The 16720-nt window shown below is 41.4% G+C and overlaps 1 protein-coding gene across 7 annotated transcripts in view; it reads left to right on the forward strand.

Moving 5' to 3' along the window:
* mllt3 (MLLT3, super elongation complex subunit) overlaps positions 1-16720 on the forward strand; it is a 41493-nt gene that overhangs the window by 6622 nt on the left and 18151 nt on the right. For 5 of the 7 annotated variants that reach the window (XM_023966206.1, XM_023966204.1, XM_023966208.1 and 2 more), the window contains exons 3-4: positions 10794-10876; positions 16326-16469. In XM_023966206.1, coding sequence (XP_023821974.1) covers positions 10794-10876; positions 16326-16469 — 227 coding nt within the window. The remainder of the gene's footprint in view (positions 1-10793; positions 10877-16325; positions 16470-16720) is intronic. The other 2 variants (XM_023966209.1, XM_023966210.1) reach the window with 1 other exon arrangement.

A 16720-nucleotide genomic window follows, 5' to 3' on the forward strand; every position in this document is an offset into this window, starting at 1 on the left:
TTTACTGCCTTGCTCATGTGCAGCGGGAAGCGTTTGGTTAGTTCTTCTGTGGGGATTGACAGGACTCCTTTTAAACCATTTCTGACGCCAAAGTAAGACACAAACGCTATTGGATCGTTCACCTCTACTGCAAAACCACCAATGGTTTTCATCACGTCAATGCCGACTACTACAAAATAAAAGTCCGCTTTGTCTGAGCTCCAGCCGATGACATCATAAAAAGCCACAGCAGAGAGGACAAAGTGCACAGGAGAGATGGATCATGTTATCTATAGGCCAGAGCAGGGATGTGACGTTCGTAGTGTGTTTAACAGAGCTCACCTGCAGTCAGGTGAACGTCTCAGCTTCAGCAAAGAGCAGCAGAACTCAAGAGTCTGTCTCCTTTATTTTTTTTTTAACTTTATTTTTAGTAGTTTTTGTTACATGACAACAAAATACAAACTGAATTCAAAACAGAGGCCAATTCTAGGAGCTTCTTGGGTCTATTTGCTGGAAAATGTCCATTTCATCCACTTTCGGTGTAATTAGATTGTAATTGTTTGAATAGATGTCGTTAATCGTTGATGTCATTGCTCCTTAGATGGGATCGACGTAGTGCTTCAGTTCAGTTGGTTAATGTTTTGACATAACTTTAAATATGTGTTTGTTACTGTGGTGGACAGAGTTTCCTGAGAACATGTACAAATAAAACAGTTCTGGTACCAAAGGAATTGTATATCCCAGCGCGTTTCATGTTATATCGCCCACCATCTTCATAAACCCTGTTACATTCAGATACTTCCAAAATACACGAGAAAGGTCTACATTTTTTCTTCGAGGTTTCTTCCGAGGTGTTATGAAGGTTCTTCCAGGCGAACTCTCTCCATGTTGGAGATCCAGTGGTGGTATGATGGTGTCTCCACATGTCTAACCAATACTGCTCCGTTATCTTTGTTTAATTCTTTTTCCCAGTTGTCTTTTACTTTTAAAGTTGTGTGATCCCACCCTCATCCCCAGAACAGCCACTCTGTATCACAGTCTTATGATAGTTTCTCAGTATCTAAAAAAAAAATCACGTTTTCAAGGTGAAGTTGCTTAGCCACGTTCTCCAAACTCTCTAGCTGTCCGTCTTTTTCTAATAAACACTATGCTGTCATTCCTTTTGTAGTCCAATATTTAAACGTTTGATCATATTCTGTTGGTGGAAATTGCCTATCATATGTTACCCATTTTAGTTTTTTTGCACTATTTAAGATTTTGTATTTTTGCAGTAGTTTGAACCAAATAGTTGGTCTATGATTAATTAATAGTAGTAGGTTTAGGGGTTGTCATCTGGACTTAGTTTTTAAAGTTAGAAGACGTTTCACCTCTGATCCAGGAGGCTTTGTCAATTCTGTCAGAATGGAATCAACCTGGATGAATGAGTCTTCATAGACATCTATAATTAGTTATGGGATCCAGATGCATTTTCTTTGTTTCATATAACTTTATCTCCAATAATGTTTCAAGAGTCTTTCTGTAGGGAAACGGGACACTAACCTGCTCTTATCTACATAAGCTGGAAACCATTAAGGAGCTTTGCTTCTCTCTTTGAGAACGTGTTTAGTTTTAAGACGTTAAGGTCAAATGAGGTGAAGCAGAAGGTAGATGACACACACGGGTGTTGAAGAACGTCCCACAAAAAGAAAATCCACTTTTTAATCAATGCTCGTATCAAGAAGAGCATCAGTTGATGGCGGCATTAGAACTGGTTTTTCATGGAGTCGTACATTAACACTTTTTAATCTGGCTGTAGAGTGAAAGTAGCAGACGATGATTGGTTGAAACATGACCTTCACTGGGTCTGCACCTGAAAATGGCATCAATACCAAGCAATGTTTTTTTCACGATATTATTTCGCTATCCCACGCTATTGAACTTATAAACCGACCAATCAGATGCCTCAGTAAAAGCACGTGGTGCCCACTCAGGGGTTGACATAGCCCAGAAATTTGCACTGGCCCACAGGGCCAGTAGTTTTTGAAAGTTACTGGCCCGACACCGCGCACAGCGAGACCCGCCGCTCCGCAGGTGCTTGCAACTTTAGGAGGGTCCGTGGGGGCATGCCCCCCCGGAAAATTTTAATATGATGCAATTTGGTGCATTCTGGTGACATCTAGCACTTATTTATACACTTTTCAATGACTAAAAATAGAGCATATCAAACTTAAATCTGCTCTAGTCTGTTTCAGATGTTTTGAAGAGAGCACTGCAGTGAAGTAGGTAACACTAGTTCAGAAGTTTTCATGCTGCTTCTAATCACTGCTATTTCACATTTGTTCCTAATCAATAGTTAAGAAGTTTTATTGACTTTTTTGCCCTGACTGCCTTAAGGTTCTGCTTTTTGTTACTGTTGCAAAGTTACATTTACTTTTTAGTTACTTTAGTTACCTAATTAAATTAAATAATTGAAAAATTAAATACAATTAAATTACTGAGATCATTCAGCTAACTAGAAATACTTACTGCTTACAGTGTTGTAAAGAAAAACAAAATTAAGTATTTTGACCTTATACTCCATTTGAGTCTGAGATTCAGGTATTTTTAGTTGCCTTTGATTCTTTGACATTCAGCTTAAAGCTTAGTGGATACAGTTTCATCTTCAATGCATTCATTAAATATCTTGCTGTCCATACTACTAATTAATAACTACTAACATATTCCTAACTATTCCTGCCATGTCTTCCACATCTCTGACATGCTTCAGTCTCTCTTCAGTGACGGTGTTGGATTTTTGATCATCGCGGTGAAAAAACACCAGGGGGCGCGCTGATATGTGTGTCAGTTTAAATATATCTGCCTAAAATGTAATAATAACCCACTGGCTTGTTCCTTCGTTGTTGCTGTTTAACATTGTTTAGTATTGAATTGTTACATTCAATAAAGTTTGAAAAAAAAATTGAGTGAGCGCGTGCCGCGTGGTGCTCGGCAGTGACAGCCGCGCGCAGGCGGGAGAGGAGGACAAGAGTGATAAAAGGTTTCCCATAGAAACCCTTGAAGTCTGAACACAGGACTAGCAGAAAAAGTGAATTATAAAGACGAGGTAAATCTACACGTTTTCGCAAAATATACTTTATTGTAAAAGGTGAAAAATGTATTAATTGTTAGATATTTTAGTGGCCCGAGCGGACAAGTAAAAAATAAAGTCTTGTGGTCCGTACTGCTCGAAAAACAGGACCAGGCCAGCGGACAAATGGCTATGTCGAGCCCTGCCACTGGCCCTCCACCTTAAATGTTCCCAGCCACGCTTTCAGTGGAAGGGGGGGGATGGACCTCTAACACACTCGCTCCTGATTGGTGAGAGTGGTTGCCATAGAAACGGTGACTCAGACCGACTCGAACCAATACTGGCTCACTGTCGTCGTCTGGCGCCAAATGGTGGCGTCCGGATTGCAGAGAAATTGTGACTGAATCAAGTTCATTTGGTAGAGTCAGTAGCGAGGCGTCACACTCACTCAGTCCAGTTCTGTGATACAGTCGATGGTGTGAACTGCTTTCAGTGCAGTAGAAAAGATGACTCGCATGCAAGGGTTGGAGATGGAAATGGATGTTCATGCAGTCAAGTTATGCTCGGAAAGGCTCATGCTTATTGCTACTATATGGTACTCAAAGAAAACGGAGCAAAATATTAATATTGAACGTTCAAAATTGAAAAGAACTTCTACGCCAAATTCCCGTCTTATCCAACAGTTTATAGATTCCCACGTTCTGTTCAAACGGTTCATTCTCATAACATTGACTCTTCTTTCCTGTATTTTCTTCAGTTTATTAAGGACTTTAGCTTAACGTCTACTCAGTTCTCTGGGGTTAAACCCGTCTTCCTCTTCACAGTAACTCAACATCCACATAGTGTTGTTGGTTAGTCAGAGGCTTCCTCTGATTGGCATGTAAAATCCTAAGAACAATAGACAGAAAAACCAAGTAAAAACACAAATTACAAACTTCAATTTACCGTAGATTCAGGATTAAAGCCGGATAAAGAGGCAGAGCAGGTAAAGACGACCCAGCAAACATGAATTTTCAGACGGTGGTCCTCAGTAATGACTGTCTGTGGCAGAAAGAATGAAGAGAATTTCTTTCTGTCAACTATTTTGCTAAATTTGTGTCCTGATGCCTGTAAGAACAAGAGCCAGAAGAGCTGCAGGCTTCTGTGACAGGCCGGGGAATGGGAGGAGATGCTCCCACCTGAAGGTAGGAACTGGGCTGTAAATGCTTTGCTTCAGCCAATGGAACAAGGTCGTGTTTGAAACAAGCTGTCTGCAGGAAACTCCTCGGCTCGCCTCCACTAAACAATTGTGTAGCTTTTGAGGTCAAGCACGCTTTAAAGAGCCGGCCGACCTTATTTTGAACGTCACCAACTCATCTTACGTAGAAAACATGTCCTTCTTAGTGACAGGAAGATTTCAGGGGTGTTTGTTCGTAGGCGTTCTGATTTTAACAACAACCTATTAGTTTATAAGTCTTTACCTTAACAGTCAATGGCTTTTATTTTATCTGAGAGTTTTTAGTCTGTGGCTAGTTTGGTGCCACTGTTTCTGACTACCAAGCTGTGAGGTAAACAAATCTACGTCCTCTTTTTATTTTCACAATTACTGCAGGTAAACTTGTTTCATTAGCTGCTGTGGAAAGAGAAGGAGAGCTTGAATACTTTTTCTGACATCTGGACATCCAATCAACTGTCATCACTCTTCCTTCATCAGTCTGATCCTCAGGCCACACAGGTGAGACAGGTGAGACAGGTGAGACAGGTGAGACAGGTGAGGCAGGTGAGGCAGGTGAGGCAGGTGAGGCATGTGAGGCATGTGAGGCAGGTGAGACAGGTTAGACAGGTGAGACAGGTGAGGCAGGTGAGGCAGGTCAGACAGGTGAGGCAGGTGAGGCCTTCCTAGAAAGAAGAGTGTGAGTCCAGATGTCACAGCTACCGGTACATAAAACACACAATGAGGTTGCTGGTTCTGTTCCCAATAAAGTTTCTTGTGCATGCTTTAAATATATTAATAAAAATGATAATAATAAACTTTATTTACATAGAACTTTTCAAAATCAAGATTACAAAGTGCTGTACAATTAACAAAAGACAAAAAAGGCTTAAAAAAACGTATTGAGGTGTTTGACAGTACGACAAGATAAAACACAACACACACAACACAGTGATCGCGGTTAGAGTCAATCAAATCACTAAATCAATAGTATGATATGTTTAAATTTAAGAACCAGTGAACTCATCAACAGCACGCCTGTAAAGGTGCGTTTTTAAAAGGGATCTAAATACTGGTTGGTTACTGGGCGAGCCTGATCTCCTCTGTTTCAGAGTGTTGGGTTTATAGCAAAGTATAAGAACAAGAAATAAAAGCTTAAGAATGCCAACGGTTTTCTTCAACTGCAGCAGCTGAAAATGAATCTTGAATTGACCGTGATGGGACAGCAGAAGACTGCAGCTGTGCTTTCACATCTGTCCCTTTTTATAGACGGGTTGTTGTTTCTGCCTCTGATTTTCCTTTTTAACCTTTTGAATGACACAAGATCGATGCGACTGTGAGGTTAGTTCTATCTTAGATAAAGCCCCAATGGAATCAAAAATCAAGACTACAAGATGATGGTTGTATATAAACCGAAAACTTTCTGTGTAATAAACTTACGTTTCACACTTTGTGTGAGAAAAGATCAATAAAGAGAGAAGCTGAGGAAGAAGCTCTTCCAATGAGTGTTGTGTGTTCACTCCATAGTTGAGCTCGGCATCATTACAAAGACGCATGTGTGGAGCAGACAAACACGGAGTGACTGGCATTGTTCTGTGATTGGCGTGCCAGCTCAATCTAAAGGGCGCGTTAACAAACACACTGACCTCATCTGCCTCTGGACGCTCCTGCGACCACGTTTCCGTTACAGGTCAGTGGCTGCTTTGTGCGTCTGCGGCCCTCAGACAATCCTTCACATCATGGTAACCTTTTCATCTTGAACTTCTAAAGCCAGCCGAGACTCCCATTTGTCTTCCAACCTTCATCTTTTTCATGCATGATGCTGCAGGGTGTGGATTGCTCATGCAAGCCTGCTGACTCATGTTTAGAGGTGCAGCTTGTGTCCAAGCCTGCATCATTTCACGCCAAAGCCTGACTGCTTTACTAACGTGTCATTCACTGTAAAAAACAAACCAAAGCAGTTCTGCTTTGGTTCACAGAAGCTGCAGAATAACATTTACATTGTGTTATCTTACATTTAGCAGATGCTCCTATTCAAAGCTTTTCACAGGTTTCAGACAGTTGAGAGCCAGTGATGGTGAAGCGTCTTCCCATCAATGACTGTCAAGCCTGCTGGTATTTGAACCCTTGACCACCTGAGCTATAGCAGAATCAGCAATGCTTTCTGAGGGGGCGCATAAGTGTAGAGCTGAGTCTCACGTCTTTGTTTTTGTTTAGAACTGTCCAGAGAATCCACCTAAATATAGTTTTGAAATATGGATTTCGTAATAGACTCCAAAAATTGCAATAAATGGTTACCTTAAATGTTCCAAAACAATCTCATGGCAGCTTGAAGTATTTAACGAATCTTAATAAATTAATTGGCAAAGAAGTGAATGACTCAAACAAAAATATTGAGCTCACAATTAACAATGTAATGGAAATCAATCCAACTGTTCTAACTATCGAATTTAACCATTTTTTCATTAACTCAGTTAGGGAGATAACAGAAATGTTTCAAGAACCTACTCTGACTGCCAGACCTATTGATCCTGCAGAACCTGTTTTTTCTCTAAAAGAAATCACAGAGCTGGATGTTGCTAAAATTATTGGCTCATTAAAAAATTCTAAAGCCAAGGATGTCCATGGGCTGGACACAAATATCATCAAACCATGCAAAGAATCCTTACTTCTACCAATAACACATATGGTCAATTTATTATTTAAGCAAAAATGTGTGCCATTGTCTTGGAAAATGGCTACTGTCACCCCAATTTTTAAATCTGGTGATAGTTCAAACATAGGCAATTATCGGCCGATCAGTATCCTTCCTGTGGTCTCTAAAGTTGCTGAGAAGTGGGTAACAAAACTGATAAATGAGCATTTAAATAAAGGCCATTCTCTTTTACATCCAATGCAATTTGGTTTTCGTGAACATCATTCAACAGAGTTTGCAAACTGTCTATTTATAGAAAAGATCAAACATGTTGGATTCTAATCCTTGCGTCGGCGCTGTATTTCTCGATCTAAAAAAGGCATTTGACACAGTGAATCATGAGATTCTTTTGTCTAAATTAACATACTTCAACTTTTCTATGGATGCAATTCAGTGGATAAAATCATATCTAGAATTCAGAAAACAGTGTTTGTATTCTTCTTCTTCCTCTTTCGGCTTCTCCCATCAGGGGTCGCCACAGCGAACAAGTCGCATGGTAAACTTGGCAATGTTTGTATTAACAGTGTTAAATCAACTTTCTTAGATGTCCCTGTTGGTCTACCACAGGGATCAATACTTGGGCCTTTATTGTTTTCTATGTATATTAATGATCTGCCAAACACATGTGGTAATGTTGAATTTCAAATGTATGCAGATGATGCTGTCATCTTCACTAGCGCAAAAAATATCCAAGAAGCAGCCTCTATTCTTACCTCAGCTCTGGTTCCTGTAAATGAATGGCTTTCTAAATCTTGCTTATTGTTAAATACAACTAAAACTGTTTGTATGATGTTCACCAAGCAACCATTGGACATCAAGCATTCAGGTATATTTTTGGAAGGACAGGAACTGGAAATTGTCTCTAAATTTAAGTATCTTGGTGTGACTCTTGATTCAACTCTAAGCTTCAAGAGCCATATTAAAAAAATATTGAATACAGTAAAATTCAATTTGAATAATTTTAAACAAATACGACCATTCATAACACTTGGAGCTGCTAGAATGTTTTTGCATTCAATGATACTATCACATATTGAATACTGTATTACATGTTGGTCCTTGACGGGTGTAAATACGAACAAAACCATAGAATCACTTTATAAAAAATCCCTTAAGGTCTTATATAGAAAACCAATGTCATTCCATGTCTGTAATATCTTGAAAAAGTACAAGTTGTTAAGCTTTGAGAATTTTAAAAATTTTAAATTTGCTTGTTTGATGTACAAGGTGTTACATGGACTTGCTCCGCCTCCCATGTCTGACTTTTTTAAAAAAAAGGGCTCACAGCGCTCTCAGGACTAGGGCCTCGTCTCGGGGGGACTGTGAGGTTCCATACAGAAAAACAGCCTTTGGACAAAACGCTCTCTCTGTAAAGGCCAGTAAACTCTGGAACAGTCTTCCACTGTACATCAGGGAGTGTCAAACATTACAGACCTTCAAAACACAGCTCAAGCAGTGGCTGAAAGCAAACCAGTCCTGTAGCCACTGACTTAACTCTCATAATGTACCACCTTCTTGTGTTCTTATTTTATCTGTGATTCTGTCTTTTGTTTTGTCCTGTTTTATGTTTCCTGCCTAGGGACTATGGATGCAAATTAGCATCATTGCTATAATCCAGCATGTTTACGCCTATCATTGTTTGGTAGATGTTCATTAATGTGCACTGTCCCTATTAAATAAAGCTTAAATAAATAAATACATTCCTTTATGTCTATGACCAATGGGACGGACGCCTCCACGGTGTTGACCAATCGGACGTAGCGCTGTATTTATTTCTTCATTTTGTAGCTTTTTTATGTTAGATGTTTGCCTCCCATGTAGACGAGGATCATTTGGGGTATAACTTAAGTTATGTTGACTCTTATTTAGAATTAAACTGTTGCATTGAAATGGAAATTGTGTTTTTGTTCATAAACTGCAAATTATATCGTCATCGCTTATTGATCACTAATATCGCAAATCTCAAGTTTTCCTCGTGTGGTGCAGCCTTATCCTTTTTGCACATTCAGTATCTGCATCGGCAGAAACCGTCCGTCTTCAGTGACAAGTGTTCCTGTAAAACAGTATCCGCCAAAATCCCGTCACAGCTTGGATATTCTTCACACTGAACTGTAGTTTTCTGTTGAGTTTTTATTGTGTCATAAGCTGCAAATAATCCTGTAAAGCACGAATGAAAACGTCTCTGCTGCTACAGAATAAAGATCTGCTCCACCTATAGAGGCTCAACAGTCTGCATGTATTCTGCATGAAAGATTTTTACAGTCAATTTAAAGATTCAAGCAAGAAACACACAAAAGTGTGTTAAAATACAGACAATAATGTGTTGTTGTGTGATTAGTGTGTTAGCGTGCCTAGCTCTAGTTTCTAGTTAGCGGTGTAGCTTAAGCTGTTTTAGCTGTTGCATCGTTTTACTTGGACTTGATCACGTTTCTAATTAAAAACCTGAACTCAGCTAAATGCATAGATCTGTCATTTCACACAATAATCTGACATTTTTATTGGAAATGATAATGTTGTTGAATATTTTAATGAAAAGGTTGTTATTGGTATAAAGGTTAGTGTGAATCAACATTTCCATCTGAGTATTATCTACACTGCCAGTGAATGAGTGCACCTATATTGATAACATTTTACAAACTAAATTTAGTCTTTTATTTCAGTCTGGAAATACCAGAACAACACGCCCGGTTCAATAAGTATTAATCGATTTGTCGTCTTACCAAATTCCTTTTGCTTTGATTCATTCAGCAGAAACAACCATTTTTTCTTTAAATTTCCGACCCACGGAGTGAAACCCAAACGTTAGCTTTGGGGGCGGTGTTGGGACGGGGTCACCACCCTTTATCCTTCTTAGTACCAATTTTGAGCAAATCCTTGACCTTGTCAGGACCAATAGTCATAGTGGAGACCCTAAAGCTGGCCCTAACGACTCCTCACTTCTGGGGTCATGGCTAGGGTCAGGGTTTAAGAGGGGCGTCGGCTAGGATTTACGCTGATGAGGGAGGGCATCCAAAATGCTGAACTCCGTCCACCGTCCAAACTTAATAGACAGAAACATGCAGCATCTTTTTGGGGTATAAAGTGGTTGTTCTGGGTTGTTTATTTCATCAGAAAACTTAGGGGCCCAGTTTACAGACACCTGTTGCTGTTTTGTTTCTAAATGTGTGTCTTGTAGAAGTGAAATATAGTTTGGTTCAGCATCAGAAATTCAAGCAAATGGTCCACAAATGAGAACTTCAGAGCTTCAAATCAAAACAAGGTTTTGTTAAAGCTGATGCTGGCTTCTATTGTCTCTTTTTGGAGTCGGTGGGCTCAGTTTTTTTTATTTTTACTGTCGTCAACGGGGATAAAGTCTGACAAACACCTTTCCTCCAGAGAAAAGCCTGCAGCTGCGGCACAGATTGTTTGTCTTCAGAGTCCCAGCAGACCGAGGCACAGGAAGTCCTCACCTGCTCCTCACTTTTAGGTTTTAAACCAAAGCTTTTTACATTTGGACCGCAGAGCATCGATGGGAGAGAGAGCTAACAAGGTCTCCAGAGGACAGAAGCTGCAAATTCACCCACAAATAAAATAAATCAAAAGCTTCTTTACTATATATATATATATATATATATATATATATATATATATATATATATATATATATATATATATATATATATATATATAAGCAAAAGGAATGTTAAATATTTGTAAAAGAAGAAAAACAGCTAGTTATTCCTCTTTTAACATGAATAACAGTAAATATCAGTACAATCTGCTTGCTGTTCTACTGGTTTGCTTTCAGTACAAGTCTCTGTTCCTCAACAAAGAAAGAACGTTTAAAGGATTCTTTATGGTTTTATGTTTTGTTTAAATGGAAAAACCTTTTTTTGTTTCAGTCTGCAAGGATCCGCCGTACAAAGTGGAGGAGTCTGGATATGCTGGCTTTATTCTGCCCATTGAAGTTTACTTCAAAAGCAAGGTACCTTCATTCTCATCCATTAACAGCAGCGTAGCCACGGCAAACACCGTTTTTACTGTTGGGATTTATGTGTTTGTTTCTTTTAGTTCAATAGGAACTTGGATTCGGAGAAGTTTTTTTTTTTTTTATACCCTGGAGAAACAACCATTTTCTTCTGGGCTTTTGAAGTTAACTAACCAAATTTGATTTTTGTTTGTTCACTTTGTGAAGCAGCAATTAACACCATAAAAACTTTAAAATACAAAAATAAACAAAACACAAAAGAGCAAAGTTGACCCTGTGGGTTCTTCAGTGTTTAGAGCAGCAGTTATATTTTTACTTGCTTAAAAGAACTCAGGTTACACACGTTTTCAGGCTACTGGACAAACTGAGTTGAAATGTTCTAGAGGAAAAATATGAACAGAGGGTTTGCTCATCAGTGAGTTTATAAAAATCTCACTTAGTTTATTGTCTTCACTGTTCCTCTTCCCAACCTGTCCAAACGTCTCCACCTGCTTCCCTTCACTGATCTCCAGAACATCTATGATCTGTTCCTCTGGTGGATTCATTCCTGATCCTCTGGTGGATTCATTCCTGATCCTCTGGTGGATTCATTCCTGTTCCTCTGGTGGATTCATTCCTGATCCTCTGGTGGATTCATTCCTGATCCTCTGGTGGATTCATTCCTGATCCTCTGGTGGATTCATTCCTGATCCCCTGGTAGATTCATTCCTGATCCATCCTGGTGGATTCATTCCTGATCCATCGTGGTGGATTCATTCCTGTTCCTCTGGTGGATTCATTCCTGATCCATCCTGGTGGATTCATTCCTGATCCATCCTGGTGGATTCATTCCTGATCCATCCTGGTGGATTCATTCCTGATCCATCCTGGTGGATTCATTCCTGATCCATCCTGGTGGATTCATTCCTGATCCTCTGGTGGATTCATTCCTGATCCTCTGGTGGATTCATTCCTGATCCTCTGGTGGATTCATTCCTGATCCTCTGGTGGATTCAATCCTCTGGTGGATTCATTCCTGATCCTCTGGTGGATTCATTCCTGATCCTCTGGTGGATTCATTCCTGATCCTCTGGTGGATTCCTGATCCTCTGGTGGATTCATTCCTGACCCTCTGGTAGATTCATTCCTGATCCTCTGGTAGATTCATTCCTGATCCTCTGGTAGATTCATTCCTGATCCATCGTGGTGGATTCATTCCTGATCCATCGTGGTGGATTCATTCCTGTTCCATCCTGGTGGATTCATTCCTGATCCATCCTGGTGGATTCATTCCTGATCCATCCTGGTGGATTCATTCCTGATCCATCCTGGTGGATTCATTCCTGATCCTCTGGTGGATTCATTCCTGATCCTCTGGTGGATTCATTCCTGATCCTCTGGTGGATTCATTCCTGATCCTCTGGTGGATTCATTCCTGTTCCTCTGGTGGATTCATTCCTGATCCTCTGGTGGATTCATTCCTGATCCTCTGGTGGATTCATTCCTGATCCTCTGGTGGATTCATTCCTGATCCTCTGGTGGATTCATTCCTGATCCTCTGGTGGATTCATTCCTGATCCTCTGGTAGATTCATTCCTGATCCTCTAGTAGATTCATTCCTGATCCTCTGGTAGATTCATTCCTGATCCATCGTGGTGGATTCATTACTGTTCCATCCTGGTGGATTCATTCCTGATCCATCCTGGTGGATTCATTCCTGATCCATCCTGGTGGATTCATTCCTGATCCATCCTGGTGGATTCATTCCTGATCCATCCTGGTGGATTCATTCCTGATCCATCCTGGTGGATTCATTCCTGATCCATCCTGGTGGATTCATTCCTGATCCATCCTGGTGGATTCATTCCTGTTCCTCTGGTGGATTCATTCCTGATCCTCTGGTGGATTCATTCCTGATCCTCTGGTGGATTCATTCCTGATCCTCTGGTAGATTCATTCCTGATCCTCTGGTAGATTCATTCCTGATCCTCTGGTGGATTCATTCCTGATCCTCTGGTGGATTCATTCCTGATCCTCTGGTGGATTCATTCCTGATCCTCTGGTGGATTCATTCCTGATCCATCCTGGTGGATTCATTCCTGATCCATCCTGGTGGATTCATTCCTGATCCATCCTGGTGGATTCATTCCTGTTCCTCTGGTGGATTCATTCCTGATCCTCTGGTGGATTCATTCCTGATCCTCTGGTGGATTCATTCCTGATCCTCTGGTGGATTCATTCCTGATCCTCTGGTGGATTCATTCCTGATCCTCTGGTAGATTCATTCCTGATCCTCTGGTAGATTCATTCCTGATCCTCTGGTGGATTCATTCCTGATCCTCTGGTGGATTCATTCCTGATCCTCTGGTGGATTCATTCCTGATCCTCTGGTGGATTCATTCCTGATCCTCTGGTGGATTCATTCCTGATCCATCCTGGTGGATTCATTCCTGATCCATCCTGGTGGATTCATTCCTGATCCATCCTGGTGGATTCATTCCTGATCCATCCTGGTGGATTCATTCCTGTTCCTCTGGTGGATTCATTCCTGATCCTCTGGTGGATTCATTCCTGATCCTCTGGTGGATTCATTCCTGATCCTCTGGTGGATTCATTCCTGATCCTCTGGTGGATTCATTCCTGTTCCTCTGGTGGATTCATTCCTGATCCTCTGGTGGATTCATTCCTGATCCTCTGGTGGGTTCATTCCTGATCCTCTGGTGGATTCATTCCTGATCCTCTGGTGGATTCATTCCTGATCCTCTGGTGGATTCATTCCTGATCCTCTGGTAGATTCATTCCTGATCCTCTGGTAGATTCATTCCTGATCCTCTGGTAGATTCATTCCTGATCCTCTGGTAGATTCATTCCTGATCCTCTGGTAGATTCATTCCTGATCCATCGTGGTGGATTCATTCCTGTTCCATCCTGGTGGATTCATTCCTGATCCATCCTGGTGGATTCATTCCTGATCCATCCTGGTGGATTCATTCCTGATCCATCCTGGTGGATTCATTCCTGATCCATCCTGGTGGATTCATTCCTGATCCATCCTGGTGGATTCATTCCTGTTCCTCTGGTGGATTCATTCCTGATCCTCTGGTGGATTCATTCCTGATCCTCTGGTGGATTCATTCCTGATCCTCTGGTAGATTCATTCCTGATCCTCTGGTGGATTCATTCCTGATCCATCCTGGTGGATTCATTCCTGATCCACTGGTGGATTCATTCCTGATCCTCTGGTGGATTCATTCCTGTTCCTCTGGTGGATTCATTCCTGATCCTCTGGTAGATTCATTCCTGATCCATCCTGGTCCCACAGAGAACCTCAGCGTCTTAAGCTCCGCCTCCTGTCTCTGCATCAGAGTCTCTGAACCAACAACATCTCCCCACAGTCTTCTTCACTTTTCCTTTCATTCTGGATGACTCTCTTTGGTCACACATCAGACCTGAAACCTTCCTCCACCCGTTCCAACCTGCTTGCAGACGCCTCTCCACCTCTTTCTTACACTTTCTGTTGTTCAGGACTGTTGACCCAAAGTCCTCCACCTTCTCCACCTTCTGCTCCCTGTAACCCCACCTTCCTCTTCAGATCCTCTCATTCACACACAGATGCTCTGTTCTGCTTCAGCTTCATTCCTGATCAAACCTCCACCTCTCTAGATGTTCCTCCACCTGCTTCCTGCTCTCACTACTGATCACATCATCATCTGCAAACATCATGATCCACAGAGATTCCTGTCTTACCTCTTCTGTCAGTCTGTCCATCATCATAGTAAACTAGACAGAGCAGTCCCTCCTCCTTCAACTCCTCTTCCTCACCTACAAACATCTCACTGCTGTCTTCCAGCTCTGAACAATTCCAACCTTCTCTGTCACTCCAGACCACCTCCTCCTCCTCCTCCTCCTCCTCCAAACCACAGCTCCTCTCTCTGGATCCTGTCCTCTAGATCTACAAAGACACCATTCAGCTCCTCCTGACCTTCTCTGACCTTCTCCAGAAACCTCCTCAAAGCAAACATCCTTGCTTCTCTTTCTCTGCAGGAAACCAAACTGTTGTTCCTCTGACCTCAGTCTGGCATCCACTCCTCTTTCCCATAATTCCTTGCGGCTCATCTGTAGTTTCTCTGCTCATCTCCTTTCTTCTTCTTCAAAATGGAACCAGAACATTTCTCCTCCATTCCTCCTCATCTTCTCCAAGATCTTGTTCAACAGTCAGAAACTCTTCTTCCTCCTCTCCTAAACTCTTCCAGACCTCCAACTGTCTTTCTACTCTTCATCCTCGCTGATCTTTGCTTCTTCCAGCTCCACAGTCATCTCTTCTCCTCTGTTCTCCATCGTATTCCTGATTCATCAGATCTTCAAAGGGTGTATTCAGACTGAAACTTTGTCCCAGATTATCTGGGGAAACGAACTCTGGTTCACTTTGAGGGAACCAAACATGTCCAGTCGGAAAACAGTCTTAGTTTTATCCTCCTCAGTTCCTCTTTTTCATCCACTGATGATCAAACATCTGCTTGCAATCCATAAGTTTTCCTCTTTTCCCATCTGGTCTCTTGAACACAGCAGATCCACCTTTCAACCATCTCGACCCACTAGTTTTCATGTTGACGTCTCCTCATTCAAAGCTTCTTCTTCTGCCTTTCTTTCTTTTTCTCTGGCTGTCTACAAACACTCTTTCCTCCTCTTCCTCCACAAACACAAGTCTAATCTCCACCAACCTGTAGGTCACCAGCACCTTTGGCGGTCGTCGTTAGCCTGGTTTGACCCAGTTTTAATAGTGATTTTAAAAGCTCACATGTGTGAACTGGCTTTGGTTCTAATGTCAGATGCTCCTCCGGGTCCAAAAAAACTAGCCTATAAATGAGCTGTGGAACCTTGTGGTTGTATTGATCTGTTTAGTTCAATACATGCAAACATTTTGTTCATCTTATTACTTTTTTTAAACTCTTTTTATTTCAAGGATGGAGACGTTGATGTCTTCACTGTTTACCAAACGGATGTCCCCAAAGCTAACGGGACAGACATGCATGTGAACCAGCTGTCACACCAGATCTTTTTCTTCTTCACCAAACACAAGAGTTTCTCACAGAAACTGCAAACACATGTCCAAAACAGCAGCTGTGCTGTAATTGTAGGAGTGTGTAAGTGTGACATCATGTCTGATGGAGAAAGTAAGAGACAGAGCGTTTTTTTATGAGCACTGTTTAAGCTCTGGGGCTGCTACTCCTGCCAACCACCTGTCGTTTTTATTAGATCCAAAACATCTGACCAATTTCTGTGAGTCTTAAAAACATTTGAAGAAAATGATTGACGCTGAAAGCAAAGCAAAAGAGATGATTCTGTAGCTGAACAGTTTCCTCATGTGATGCAGGAGGCAATGCTGCATGTTTAGTGTCACGGAGCCACGTTTTACTTTACTTCTGACGCGTTCTCTCTGTTCTGGTGACTCTATGCCCGTCCTTAGGAAGAACCGAAGAAAGTTCGCTTCGACTACGACCTTTTTCTGCACTTGGACGGCCATCCACCGGTGAATCACCTTCGCTGCGAGAAGCTCACCTTCAACAACCCAACAGAGGAGTTTCGAAGGAAGCTGCTGAAGGCTGGAGGGGTGCGAACGCTGATCCTTAAAAAGGCGATTTCATGGACCGGCTTGAAATGTCGGTGAAGGTTCCCGGTCATCCAGGTCATGTCGTCTTCAAATTGAGTCATGGCAACTCGCTGTCACGACTCGATTTCAAGACGACTGCTTTAAAAATGAAAAACAACCTGCAGAGGTTAATTGAAAGCACAACACAGGAAAAAGACTAAATAAAAGCTCATCAAAAACTATTGTACCTAAAGTGATAAAACCACATTTTA

The sequence above is a fragment of the Oryzias latipes genome, chromosome 18 (assembly GCF_002234675.1).
Source record: "Oryzias latipes chromosome 18, ASM223467v1".
In the NCBI taxonomy this organism is placed as follows: domain Eukaryota; kingdom Metazoa; phylum Chordata; class Actinopteri; order Beloniformes; family Adrianichthyidae; genus Oryzias; species Oryzias latipes.